The sequence below is a fragment of the Rattus norvegicus genome, chromosome 5, assembly GCF_021556685.1.
Source record: "Rattus norvegicus strain SHRSP/BbbUtx chromosome 5, alternate assembly SHRSP_T2T, whole genome shotgun sequence".
NCBI lineage: Eukaryota > Metazoa > Chordata > Mammalia > Rodentia > Muridae > Rattus > Rattus norvegicus.
The window spans coordinates 93,587,903-93,601,358 of record NC_141538.1 but is presented as its reverse complement, the minus strand read 5'-3'; the positions used below and the strand labels follow the sequence as shown (position 1 = coordinate 93,601,358).

At 40.3% G+C, this 13,456-nt stretch overlaps 1 protein-coding gene across 2 annotated transcripts in view; it reads right to left on the bottom strand.

The window, feature by feature from the left end:
* Frmd3 (FERM domain containing 3) overlaps positions 1-13,456 on the bottom strand; it is a 288,014-nt gene that overhangs the window by 194,807 nt on the left and 79,751 nt on the right. For both annotated transcript variants that reach the window (NM_001415820.1, NM_001415819.2), the window contains 1 exon segment: positions 12,386-12,428. In NM_001415820.1, coding sequence (NP_001402749.1) covers positions 12,386-12,428 — 43 coding nt within the window.

The window sequence follows — 13,456 nt, the reverse complement described above, 5'->3', positions numbered from 1 at the left end:
CCCATTTTTTAATAGGGTTATTTGTTTCCCTGCGGTCTAACTTCTTGAATTCTTTGTATATTTTGGATATAAGACCCAGAAATGAACCCTTACTGCTTTTAATATTCTTTCTTTATTTTGTGCGTTTGGTGTTTTGACTATTATGTGACGGGAGGTGTGTCTTTCCTGGTCAAGTCTATTTGGAGTTCTGTAGGCTTCTTGTATGCCTATGGGTATCTCTTTTTTTAAGGTTAGGGAAGTTTTCTTCTATGATTTTGTTGAAGATATTTACTGGTCCTTTGAGCTGGGAGTCTTCAGTGTCTTCTATACCTATTATCCTTAGGTTTGATCTTCTCATTGAGTCCTGGATTTCCTGTATGTTTTGGAGCAGTAGCTTTTTCTGCTTTACATTATCTTTGACAGTTGAGTCAATGATTTCTATGGAATCTTCTGCTCCTGAGATTCTCTCTTCCATCTCTTGTATTCTGTTGGTGAGGCTTGTATCTACAACTCCTTGTCTCTTCTTTTGGTTTTCTATATCCAGGGTTGTTTCCATGTGTTTTTTCTTGATTGCTTCTATTTCCATTTTTAATTCCTTCAACTGTTTGATTGTGTTTTCCTGGAATTCTTTCAGGGATTTTTGCGATTCTTTCAGGGATTTTTGCGATTCCTCTCTGTAGGCCTCTACTTGTTAATTAATGTTTTCCTGTGTTTCCCTAAGGGAGTTCTTCACGTCTTTCTTGAAGTCCTCCAGCATCATGATCAAATATGATTTTGAAACTAGATCTTGCTTTTCTGGTGTGTTTGGATATTCCATGTTTGTTTTGGTGGGAGAATTGGGCTCCGTTGATGGCATGTAGTCTTGGTTTCTGTTGCTTGGGTTCCTGTGCTTGCCTCTCGCCATCAGATTATCTCTAGTGTTACTTTGTTCTGCTATTTCTGACAGTGGCTAGACTGTCCTATAAGCCTGTGTGTCAGGAGTGCTGTAGACCTCTTTTCCTCTCTTTCAGTCAGTTATGGGGACAGAGTGTTCTGCTTTCGGGTGTGTAGTTTTTCCTCTCTACAGGTCTTCAGCTGTTCCTGTGGGCCTGTGTCTTGAGTTCACCAGGCAGCTTTCTTGCAGCAGAAAAGTTGGTCTTACCTGTGGTGCCGAGGCTCAAGTTCGCTCGTGTGGTGCTGCCCACGGGCTCTCTGCGGCGGCAGCATCCAGGAAGACCTGTGCCGCCCCTTCCGGGAGCTTCAGTGCACCAGGGTTCCAGATGGCCTTTGGTGTTTTCCTCTGCCGTCCGAGATGTATGTACAGAGAGCAGTTTCTTCTGGTTTCCCAGGCTTGTCTGCCTCTCTGAAGGTTTAGCTCTCCCTCCCATGTGATTTGGGTGCAGAGAACTGTTTATTCGGTCTGTTTCCTTCAGATTCCGGCGGTGTCTCAGGCAGGGGTCCTGCCGCTCCTGGGCCCTCCCCCACGGGAACCCAGAGGCCTTATACAGTTTCCTCTTGGGCCAGGGATGTGGGAAGGTTTGGGCAGTGTTGGTGGTCTCGCTCTGCAGCCTCAGGAGTGCCCACCTGAAGGTCTCTCTCTCCACAATTACTCTTATACCGAAACCACACAAAGACCCAAAAAAGAAAGAGAACTTCAGACCAAATTCCCTTATGAATATTGACGTAAAACTCAATGAAGTTCTTGCAAACCGAATCCAAGAACATCAAAATGATCATCCATCATGATCAAGTGGCTTCATCCCAGGGATGCAATGGTTTAAGATATATCCATGAATGTAATCTACTTATGAACAAACTAAAAAATAAGAATTGGTCACATTAGATGCTGAGAAAGCAGTTGACAAAATTGAACACCCCTTCATGACTAATGATGGAAACATCAGGAATTCAAGGCCTATATCTAAACATAGTAAAAGCAATATACAGCACACCAGTAGCTAACATCAAACTAAATGGAGAGAAACTTGAAGCAATACTAAAAAGGGACTAACAAGGCTGCCTACTCTCTCCCTACTTATTCAATACGTACTCGGTAGAGCATCAAACAGCAATTGGGTCAAAGATACAAATTGGAAGGGAAGAATCAAAATCTCACTATTTGCAGATGATATGATAGTGTACTTAAGCGACCCCAAAAGCTCCAAGAAAACTGTAGTATAAACCTTCAGCAATGCCCAGTATAAAGTTAACTCAGACTAATCAGTAGACTTCCTCTATTTCCTTAGGAGTTATGGGGTTGTTTAATGGTTTATCTGTTCCTGATTTAACTTCGGTACCTGGTATCTGTCTAGGAAATTGTCCATTTCCTGAAGATTTTCAAGTTTTGTTGAATATAGGTTTTTATAGTAAGATCTGATGATTTTTTGAATTTCCTCCAACTCTGTAGTTATGTCTCCCTTTTCATTTCTGATTTTGTTGATTTGGACACACTCTCTGTGTCCTCTCGTTAGTCTGGCTAAGGGTTTATCTATCTTGTTGATTTTCTCAAAGAACCCACTTTTGGTTCTGTTGATTCTTTCTATGGTCCTTTTTGTTTCTACTTGGTTAATTTTCGCTCTGAGTTTGATTATTTCCTGACTTCTACTCCTCCTGGGTGTATTTGCTTCTTTTTGTTCTAGAGGTTTTAGGTGTGCTGTCAAGCTGCTGACATATGCTCTTTCCTGTTTCTTTCTGCAGGCACTCAGCGCTATGAGTTTTCCTCTTAGCACAGCTTTCATTGTGTCCCATAAGTTTGGGTATGTTGTACCTTCATTTTCATTAAATTCTAAAAAGTTTTTAATTTCTTTCTTTATTTCTTCCTTGACCAGGTTATCATGGAGTAGAGCATTGTTCAATTTCCAAGTATATGTGGGCATTCTTCCTTGATTGTTATTGAAGACCAGTTTTAGGCCGTGGTGGTCCGATAGCAGCATGGGATTATTTCTATCTTTCTGTACCTGTTGAGGCCCGTTTTTTGACCAATTATATGGTCAATTTTGGAGAAAGTACCATGAGGAGCTGAGAAGAAGATATATCCTTTTGCTTTAGGATAGAATGTTCTATAAATATCCGTTAAGTCCATTTGGCTCATGACTTCTCTTAGTCTGTCTACATCTCTGTTTAATTTCTGTTTCCATGATCTGTCCATTGATGAGAGTGGGGTGTTGAAATCTCCCACTATTATTGTGTGAGGTGCAATGTGTGTTTTGAGCTTTAGTAAGGTTTCTTTTACATATGTAGGTGCCCTTGTATTTGGGGCATAGATATTTAGGATTGAGAGTTCATCTTGGTGGATTTTTCCTTTGATGAATATGAAGTGTCCTTCCTTATCTTTTTTTGATGACTTTTAGTTGAAAATTGATTTTATTTGATATTAGAATGGCTACTCCAGCTTGCTTCTTCTGACCATTTGCTTGGAAAATTGTTTTCCAGCCTTTCACTCTGAGGTAATGTCAGTCTTTGTCTCTGAGGTGTGTTTCCTGTAGGCAGCAGAATGCAGGGTCCTCGTTGCGTATCCAGTTTGTTAATCTATGTCTTTTTATTGGAGAGTTGAGGCCATTGATGTTGAGAGATATTAAGGAATAGTTATTATTGCTTCCCGTTATATTCATATTTGGATGTGAGGTTATGTTTGTGTGCTTTCATTCTCTTTGTTTTGTTGCCAAGACGATTAGTTTCTTGCTTCTTCTAGGGTATAGCTTGCCTCCTTATGTTGGGCTTTACCATTTATTATCCTTTGTAGTGCTGGATTTGTAGAAAGATATTGTGTAAATTTGGTGTTGTCATGGAATATCTTGGGTTCTCCATCTATGTTAATTTAGAGTTTTGCAGGATACAGTAACCTGGGCTGGCATTTGTGTTCTCTTAGGGTTTGTATGACATCAGTCCAGGATCTTCTGGCCTTCATAGTTTCTGGCGAGAAGTCTGGTGTGATTCTGATAGGTCTGCCTTTATATGTTACTTGAACTTTTTCCCTTACTGCTTTTTTTTTTTTATTAACTTGAGTATTTCTTATATACATTTCGAGTGTTATTCCCTTTCCCGGTTTCCGGGCAAACATCCCCCTCCCCCCTCCCCTTCCTTATGGGTGTTCCCCTCCCAACCCTCCCCCCATTGCCGCCCTCCCCCCATAGACTAGTTCATTGGGGGTTCAGTCTTAGCAGGACCCAGGGCTTCCCCTTCCACTGGTGCTCTTACTAGGATATTCATTGCTACCTATGGGGTCAGAGTCCAGGGTCAGTCCATGTATAGTCTTTAGGTAGTGGCTTAGTCCCTGGAAGCTCTGGTTGCTTGGCATTGTTGTACTTTTGGGGTCTCGAGCCCCTTCAAGCTCTTCCAGTTCTTTCTCTGATTCCTTCAACGGGGGTTCTATTCTCAGTTCAGTGGTTTGCTGCTGGTATTAGCCTCTGTATTTGCTGTATTCTGGCTGTGTCTCTCAGGAGCAATCTACATCCAGCTCCTGTCGGTCTGCACTTCTTTGCTTCATCCATCTTGTCTAATAGGGTGGCTGTATATGTATGGGCCAAATGTGGGGCAGGCTCTGAATGGGTGTTCCTTCAGTCTCTGTTTTAATCTTTGCCTCTCCCTTCCCTGCCAAGGGTATTCTTTTTCCTCATTTAAAAAAGGAGTGAAGCATTCACATTTTGATCATCCGTCTTGAGTTTCGTTTGTTCTAGGGATCTAGGGTAATTCAAGCATTTGGGCTAATAGCCACTTATCAATGAGTGCATACCATGTATGTCTTTCTGTGATTGGGTTAGCTCACTCAGGATGATATTTTCCAGTTCCAACCATTTGCCTACGAATTTCATAAACTCGTTGTTTTTGATAGCTGAGTAATATTCCATTGTGTAGATGTACCACATTTTCTGTATCCAGTCCTCTGTTGAAGGGCATCTGGGTTCTTTCCAGCTTCTGGCTATTATAAATAAGGCTGCGATGAACATAGTGGAGCACGTGTCTCTTGTATATGTTGAGGCATCTTTTGGGTATATGCCCAAGAGAGGTATAGCTGGATCCTCAGGCAGTTCAATGTCCAATTTTCTGAGGAACCTCCAGACTGATTTCCAGAATGGTTTTACCAGTCTGCAATCCCACCAACAATGGAGGAGTGTTCCTCTTTCTCCACATCCACGCCAGCATCTGTTGTCCCCTGAGTTTTTGACCTTAGCCAATCGCACTTGTGTGAGGTGAAATCTCAGGGTTGTTTTGATTTGCATTTCCCTTATGACTAAAGATGTTGAACATTTCTTTAGGTGTTTCTCAGCCATTCGGCATTCCTCAGCTGTGAATTCTTTGTTTAGCTCTGAACCCCATTTTTTAATAGGGTTATTTGTTTCCCTGCGGTCTAACTTCTTGAATTCTTTGTATATTTTGGATATAAGACCCAGAAATGAACCCTTACTGCTTTTAATATTCTTTCTTTATTTTGTGCGTTTGGTGTTTTGACTATTATGTGACGGGAGGTGTGTCTTTCCTGGTCAAGTCTATTTGGAGTTCTGTAGGCTTCTTGTATGCCTATGGGTATCTCTTTTTTTAAGGTTAGGGAAGTTTTCTTCTATGATTTTGTTGAAGATATTTACTGGTCCTTTGAGCTGGGAGTCTTCAGTGTCTTCTATACCTATTATCCTTAGGTTTGATCTTCTCATTGAGTCCTGGATTTCCTGTATGTTTTGGAGCAGTAGCTTTTTCTGCTTTACATTATCTTTGACAGTTGAGTCAATGATTTCTATGGAATCTTCTGCTCCTGAGATTCTCTCTTCCATCTCTTGTATTCTGTTGGTGAGGCTTGTATCTACAACTCCTTGTCTCTTCTTTTGGTTTTCTATATCCAGGGTTGTTTCCATGTGTTTTTTCTTGATTGCTTCTATTTCCATTTTTAATTCCTTCAACTGTTTGATTGTGTTTTCCTGGAATTCTTTCAGGGATTTTTGCGATTCTTTCAGGGATTTTTGCGATTCCTCTCTGTAGGCCTCTACTTGTTAATTAATGTTTTCCTGTGTTTCCCTAAGGGAGTTCTTCACGTCTTTCTTGAAGTCCTCCAGCATCATGATCAAATATGATTTTGAAACTAGATCTTGCTTTTCTGGTGTGTTTGGATATTCCATGTTTGTTTTGGTGGGAGAATTGGGCTCCGTTGATGGCATGTAGTCTTGGTTTCTGTTGCTTGGGTTCCTGTGCTTGCCTCTCGCCATCAGATTATCTCTAGTGTTACTTTGTTCTGCTATTTCTGACAGTGGCTAGACTGTCCTATAAGCCTGTGTGTCAGGAGTGCTGTAGACCTCTTTTCCTCTCTTTCAGTCAGTTATGGGGACAGAGTGTTCTGCTTTCGGGTGTGTAGTTTTTCCTCTCTACAGGTCTTCAGCTGTTCCTGTGGGCCTGTGTCTTGAGTTCACCAGGCAGCTTTCTTGCAGCAGAAAAGTTGGTCTTACCTGTGGTGCCGAGGCTCAAGTTCGCTCGTGTGGTGCTGCCCACGGGCTCTCTGCGGCGGCAGCATCCAGGAAGACCTGTGCCGCCCCTTCCGGGAGCTTCAGTGCACCAGGGTTCCAGATGGCCTTTGGTGTTTTCCTCTGCCGTCCGAGATGTATGTACAGAGAGCAGTTTCTTCTGGTTTCCCAGGCTTGTCTGCCTCTCTGAAGGTTTAGCTCTCCCTCCCATGTGATTTGGGTGCAGAGAACTGTTTATTCGGTCTGTTTCCTTCAGATTCCGGCGGTGTCTCAGGCAGGGGTCCTGCCGCTCCTGGGCCCTCCCCCACGGGAACCCAGAGGCCTTATACAGTTTCCTCTTGGGCCAGGGATGTGGGAAGGTTTGGGCAGTGTTGGTGGTCTCTTCCGCTCTGCAGCCTCAGGAGTGCCCACCTGACCAGGTCTCTCCCACGGGGTCTCCACAATTACTCTTATACCGAAACCACACAAAGACCCAAAAAAGAAAGAGAACTTCAGACCAAATTCCCTTATGAATATTGACGTAAAAATACTCAATGAAGTTCTTGCAAACCGAATCCAAGAACACATCAAAATGATCATCCATCATGATCAAGTAGGCTTCATCCCAGGGATGCAGGGATGGTTTAAGATATAAAAATCCATGAATGTAATCTACTATATGAACAAACTAAAAAATAAGAACCACTTGGTCATTTCATTAGATGCTGAGAAAGCAGTTGACAAAATTGAACACCCCTTCATGACTAATGTCCTGGAAACATCAGGAATTCAAGGCCTATATCTAAACATAGTAAAAGCAATATACAGCACACCAGTAGCTAACATCAAACTAAATGGAGAGAAACTTGAAGCAATCCCACTAAAATCAGGGACTAGACAAGGCTGCCTACTCTCTCCCTACTTATTCAATATAGTACTCGAAGTCCTAGTCAGAGCAATCAAACAGCAAAAGGAGGTCAAAGGGATACAAATTGGAAGGGAAGAAATCAAAATCTCACTATTTGCAGATGATATGATAGTGTACTTAAGCGACCCCAAAAGCTCCACCAGAAAACTACTTAACCTGATAAACAACTTCAGCAATGTGTCCCAGTATAAAGTTAACTCAAACTAATCAGTAGACTTCCTCTACTCAAACAGGCTGAGAAAGAAATTAAGAAAATGACACCCTTCACAATAGTCCCAAATAACATAAAATTCCTTGGTGTGACTTTAACCCAGCAAGTGAAAGATCTCTGTATGACAAGAACTTCAAATCTCGGAAGAAAGAAATTGAGAAAGATCTCAGGAGATGGAAAGATCTTCTATGCTCATGGATTGCCAGGATTAATATAGTAAAGATGGCCATTTTGCCAAAAGCAATCTACGGATTGAATGCAATCCCCATCAAAATTTCAATCCAATTCTTCATTGAGCTAGAAAGAACAATTCGCAAATTCATCTGGAATAACAAAAAACCCAGGATAGCAAAAACTATTCTCAACAATTAAAGGACTTCTGGGGGAATCACCATCCCTGACCTCAAGCAGTATTACAGAGCAATAATGATAAAAACTGTATGGTAATGGTACCAAGACAAGCAGATCGACGAGTGGAATAGAATTGAAGACCCATAAATGAACCCACACAGCTGTGGTCACTTGATTTTTGAGAAAGAAGCCAAAACCTTCTGGAAAAAAGATAGCATTTTCAACAAATGATGCTGGTTCAACTGGATGTCAGCATGTAGAAGAATGTAAATCGAACTATTCTTATCACTCTGTACAATGCTTAAGTCCACATGGATCAAGGACCTCCACATCAAACCAGATCCACTCAAACTAGAAGAAAAAGTGGGGAAGAGTGCGGAATACTGGGGAAAATTTCCTGAACAGAACACCTTATACTCTAAGATCAAGAATCGACAAATGGGATCTCATAAAAGTACAAAGCTTCTGTAAGGCAAAGGACACTGTCATTAGGACAAAATGGCAGCCAATAGATTGGCAAAAGATCTTTACCAATCCTACATCTGATAATGGGCTAATATCCAAAATATAAAAATAACTCAAGATGTTAGACTCCAGAGAGCCAATCCTATTAAAAATGGGGTACAGAGCTAAACAAAGAATTCACAGCTGAGGTATACTGAATGGCTGAGAAGCACCTAAAGAAATGTTCAACATCCTTAGTCATCAGGGAAATGCACATCAAAACAACCCTGAGATTCCACCTCACACCAGTCAGAATGGCTAAGATCAAAAACTCAGGTGACAACAGACGCTGGGGAGGATGTGGAGAAAGAGGAATACTGTACATTGTTGGTGGGATTGCAAATTGGTACAACTTCTCTGGAAATCAGTCTGGAGGATCCCTAGAAAATTGGACATTGAACTACCTGAGGACCCAGCTATACCTCTCTTGGGCATACACCCAAAAGATGCCCCAACATACAACAAAGACATATGCTCCACTATATACATAGCAGCCTTATTTATAATAGCCAGAAGCTGGAAAGAACCCAGATGTCCTTCAACACAGGAATGAACTAAAAAAAAATGTGGAATAGCTACAAAATGGAATATTACTCAGCTATCAAAAATAATGACTTCATGAAATTCATAGGCAATGGAATGGACTAGAAAATATCATCCTGAGTGAGAAAACTCAATCTCAGAAAAACACACATGGCCTACAGTCATTTTAAGTAGATATTAAGCCCAAATGCTTGAATTACCCAAGACGCACAGACCACATGAACCTCAAGATGGATGACCAAAATGCGGATGCTTCACTCCTTTAAAAGAGGAATAAAGATATTCATAACAGGAGGTAGGGAGGCAAAGTTTAGAGCAGACTGAAGGAACGGCCATTCACAGCCTGCTCCACACATGGCCCATATATATACAACCAGAAAAACTAGATAAGATGGATTAAGCTAAGAAGTGCATGCTGACAAGTACCGGATATATTTGTCTCCTGAGAGACATACTCAGAGCATATCCAATACAGAGGTCAATGCTAGCAGCAAATCAGTGAACTGAGAACAGGTCCCCATTGTTGGAAATTAGAAGGATTAAAAGTGCTGAAGGGGCTGTGACCCCATAAGCACAACAATGTCAACCAACCAGAGCTCCCAGGGACTAAACCACTACCCAAAGACTATACATGGAATGACCTTGAGCTCCAACTGCATAGGTAGCAGTGAATGTCCTTGTTGGGGTACCACTGGAAGGGGAGTTCTTGGTCCTGCCAATGTAGCGGGTTGTTGTGGGGCTACCGCGATGGGGGGATTGTTGGGGATAGAAGGGGGTTGATATAGAAGTGGAGGTGGAGGGGTTAGGGTTCTGTTGAACAAGAAACTGGGAAAGGGAATAACATTTGAACTGTAAATAAGAAATAGCCAATTGAATAAAAATGGGAAAAAAGGTGGACACATGAATAACAAACAATAGAGTGCTTATAATAAACTTATGGAAACTGAACAACTCTATTCAGTGAAAAATGAGTCAAAGTAAAAATAGGGAAAGAAGTTAAAGAATTTCTAGAATCCAATGAAAATGAATACATAATATACTCAAAGTTATGGGATACAATTAATGTGCTTCTAAGAGAAAAGTAGATAGCACTCAGTAGTGATCTACATATTACATTACATATATATTATATATTACTAATATAGTATACAGATCTGCTAAGATACTAGTCTTGTAGTGATGCTATAGATATAGATATCTTCTTAATTCTTTATGATGATCCTTTAAGAATTCCTAAAATTAAATCAATATTTATTAAGCTCTTTTATAGTGCTATTAGGTCCTTTTCTGATAGTCAAAAATGCAATGAGAACTCTTTCAGTCAACCATGTGTGACCAGTTAATTGCTTCTAGATAATAATCACATTCTATTACTCAGAGCACATTTCAAGAGGTTCTAAAATTGTTAACCAAAGGCCAGAAAAAGGTAACTAATGATTTATTATAGGTGCTAGGACAGAAGATAAAATATTGACAGGGTTTATTTATATAAAACTTCACTAATAAATTAGTTATGTTTTTTAATTTTCAATGAACCTGTGGTTCCAAGTCTCCATTTGTCTCTATCTTTTCAATACTGGGGTTTCCATGGCAACCAGGGTCTACCTTTACCATGACCGTTTTTGGTCTCTCTCATAGCACCATGCCTCAGCTTCTCTCCATGATTCTTTCAAGCATGAGATCTCTACTGAACCTATAGCTGTACCTTCACCAATGGCCTCTCCAGTTACCATGTCACAACTGCTCTCCATGTTTTCCCTCAGTGTGACAATTCTCATACCACCAAAATCAGTAACATAAAGGAGACTCTCACACCTTACCAAGATCATCTGCCAGTGTGAAGTGCATCCTTTGCACCATCTAGAACATAAAAGTCTGTGTGCTGACCCTGAGGACAAATTTTAGATTTCATCTCAATGTTGTTGATTTCTTCTTAATCACAGCTAATTTTCAGTTCGCTCTAAGCAGCCTCCTATATCCCAGTAAAACAAATATATCACATCAGTGGTCCTACCCTTTTTGTAAACACAAGTGATTCTCTAGCCATTGTTAACCTGGAAATCACAGGTTCTTCATTCAAAATCTCACATGAATAGTGTTAGTAAAGTCTTTAAGAGACTCTCAAAATTTCCCCTGAAACTTCACAAACCAGGTCTCCCTTCGTGTGCATTACTCTCAGCATTATCTTCTAAGTTCCCACAGCAATCTATTAAGCTCTCAGGGCCTCAGATTTCTAAACAAATTTCGCAATCCTACAAAACACAACATGGCTAAATCGTCCAAGCTTTATTATGTGATTCTTGTTCTGATTTTTTGCTTTATTTCTATTTCTATGACAAAAGATCATGATCAAAAGCAACTTGGGGTGGAAAGAGTTTCTTTCAGCTTACAGCTTATAGTCTTTCTTGAAGGGAAGTCAGGACAAGAACTCAAGGTAGAAACTAAAGTAGTGGCCATGGAAGTACTCTACTTACTGTCTTGATCTCTATAATTTGGCTGGTTTGATTTCTTATACACATTAGGACCACCTGTTGAGGGTAGCACCCCACACAGCCAGCTGGTTTTTCCCTTATCACATTCAACAACAACAACAGAAAAATATCTCCCACAGATTTTGTTATAGCCCAGTCTGATCGAGGCATTTTCCTCATTTGCAATTCCACCTTTCTGGATGATCCTAGCTTGTGTTAATTTGAAAAACAACAAAAACAACAATCAGCAACAACAACAATAAAAAACAACCAGCACAGAGTGGAGTAGATTTTAATAGCAGGCTATGGTTTTCTGAGGAAGCAGAGTGTGTTTGTGTGCGTGTGTTTGTGTGTGTGTGTGTGTGTGTGTGTGTGTGTGTGTGTGTGTGTTGGATTCATTCTGGAAGAGGTGACTTAGACAAAGAATCATGTCCCTTAAGAATAAAACTCAATACCTTCCTCATAGTGCTATAGTGAGTGACAAATATTCTATAAAGGAGTTATGTTCACAACATCAGAGTTTTAAGGTAATTTCCAGAAAGAAAACATTTTTACTTTTTTTTTTTGTTGAGTTGGGGAAAAAATAATACTATCCAGTGAAGTTGTTAGTGTAGTTTCAGTTTCCAAATATACCCACTTCTCACATCTCCACTTGAGGCTACATACAACTCCTTAAACTTTACTACCAATCCCTACAACCCAGAGGCAAGTATTATGGTTAACAGACATTTAACCACACTCTTATTCCAACAAGAAATATGAAAGCAAGCAGGGAAGATAGAGAGAAGTACTATAGACAGTTGAATTTATGAATGTATGGGATCAAAGGTCAGAGAAAGAGGGGAGAAGATTGATAGTTCTTCAAGGAATAAGCTGCCATTCATCCATATACCTCTGACTATCCTTATCTTCAGAGATATACAGCTTTGTTAGGAAACACAATTTATTTTTGAATATTTTTGTAGCAGAAGTAAAACCATAGCTTGATACTTACATTTCATTTGCTTGAAGATGGACTTGTTAGGCTCAAGCCAGTGCTAGGGAGAAAATGAAAAACAGAACAGAGATTGTTGTTGTGAATGGAAACTCCTGAAGTAAAGCTGTCTGCAGAGACTGATTGATTCGAATTGCAAATCTGTGGGGAGACTGGAATATTGTAAGTTCAGAGGCTAATTACTTTATATTAGGCTAGTTCTAGTCCTTCAAAACAGCCATTTCTTGCCCACCTCTGTGTCTGAGCTAACATCTAGTGTGTAATACAAATCTTTTAGAATTTATTAACTTAGTAGATAACTAGCTTTCTCCAATTCAAAAGCTAAAAATGCTATCTTATATCTTGGGCCTATAGAAAAGCTTTCCCCACCTTGTTGTTCTTGACTTTCTTGTATTTCCACGGATGTGTTTGTGAGATGTCCATCACCAAAAAGCCTCAGGTTGACCAAGAAACTGGACAGGAAAACTTGACTGATAACTTCTGTAGGAGTTTCTGTTGAGTTCAACAGTTCAATATTCTAACCACACCTTGCTGCCTACAACGTTGAAACTGCATATTGGGATAAATTGACCCAGAGATGTTATGCTCTACTCCCCAAACCCTGGCCAAGGACATTATGTTTGGTTGGACACTGCTAGAAATCCTAGCCCCTAAATGTTCTCAGGAAAACAACAAATACCCACAGTTAATATCTACAAATTCCATACCCTGAACTCTCTCATGTAAGCTTGCATCAAAGATGCTGAATCTCCATTTTGGCCCAGTGGTTGTTGTCCTTTGTTGTTCTAGTCAAAGGACACTCTGCTTCTGTTGAGTTTGGACTTGTGCTCTCATTTATTTCTCAGTTGTCACAATCCATTCCAATCTAACGCTTTGGGAAACCATAAGGGTTTCAATGGCTCTTTCTGAAGTTGACTGCTTTCTTTCTCTCAACTCTTGCCCCCATCTCCACAGCACTCCAAATTCACTATGGGCTAAAATGCCAATGGAACAACTCCTTTGACCTTCCCCTGTAGGAGCAGTATAAATTCCAATGCTGTAATAATTTCCCTGTTTGGGAGATTTTATTGA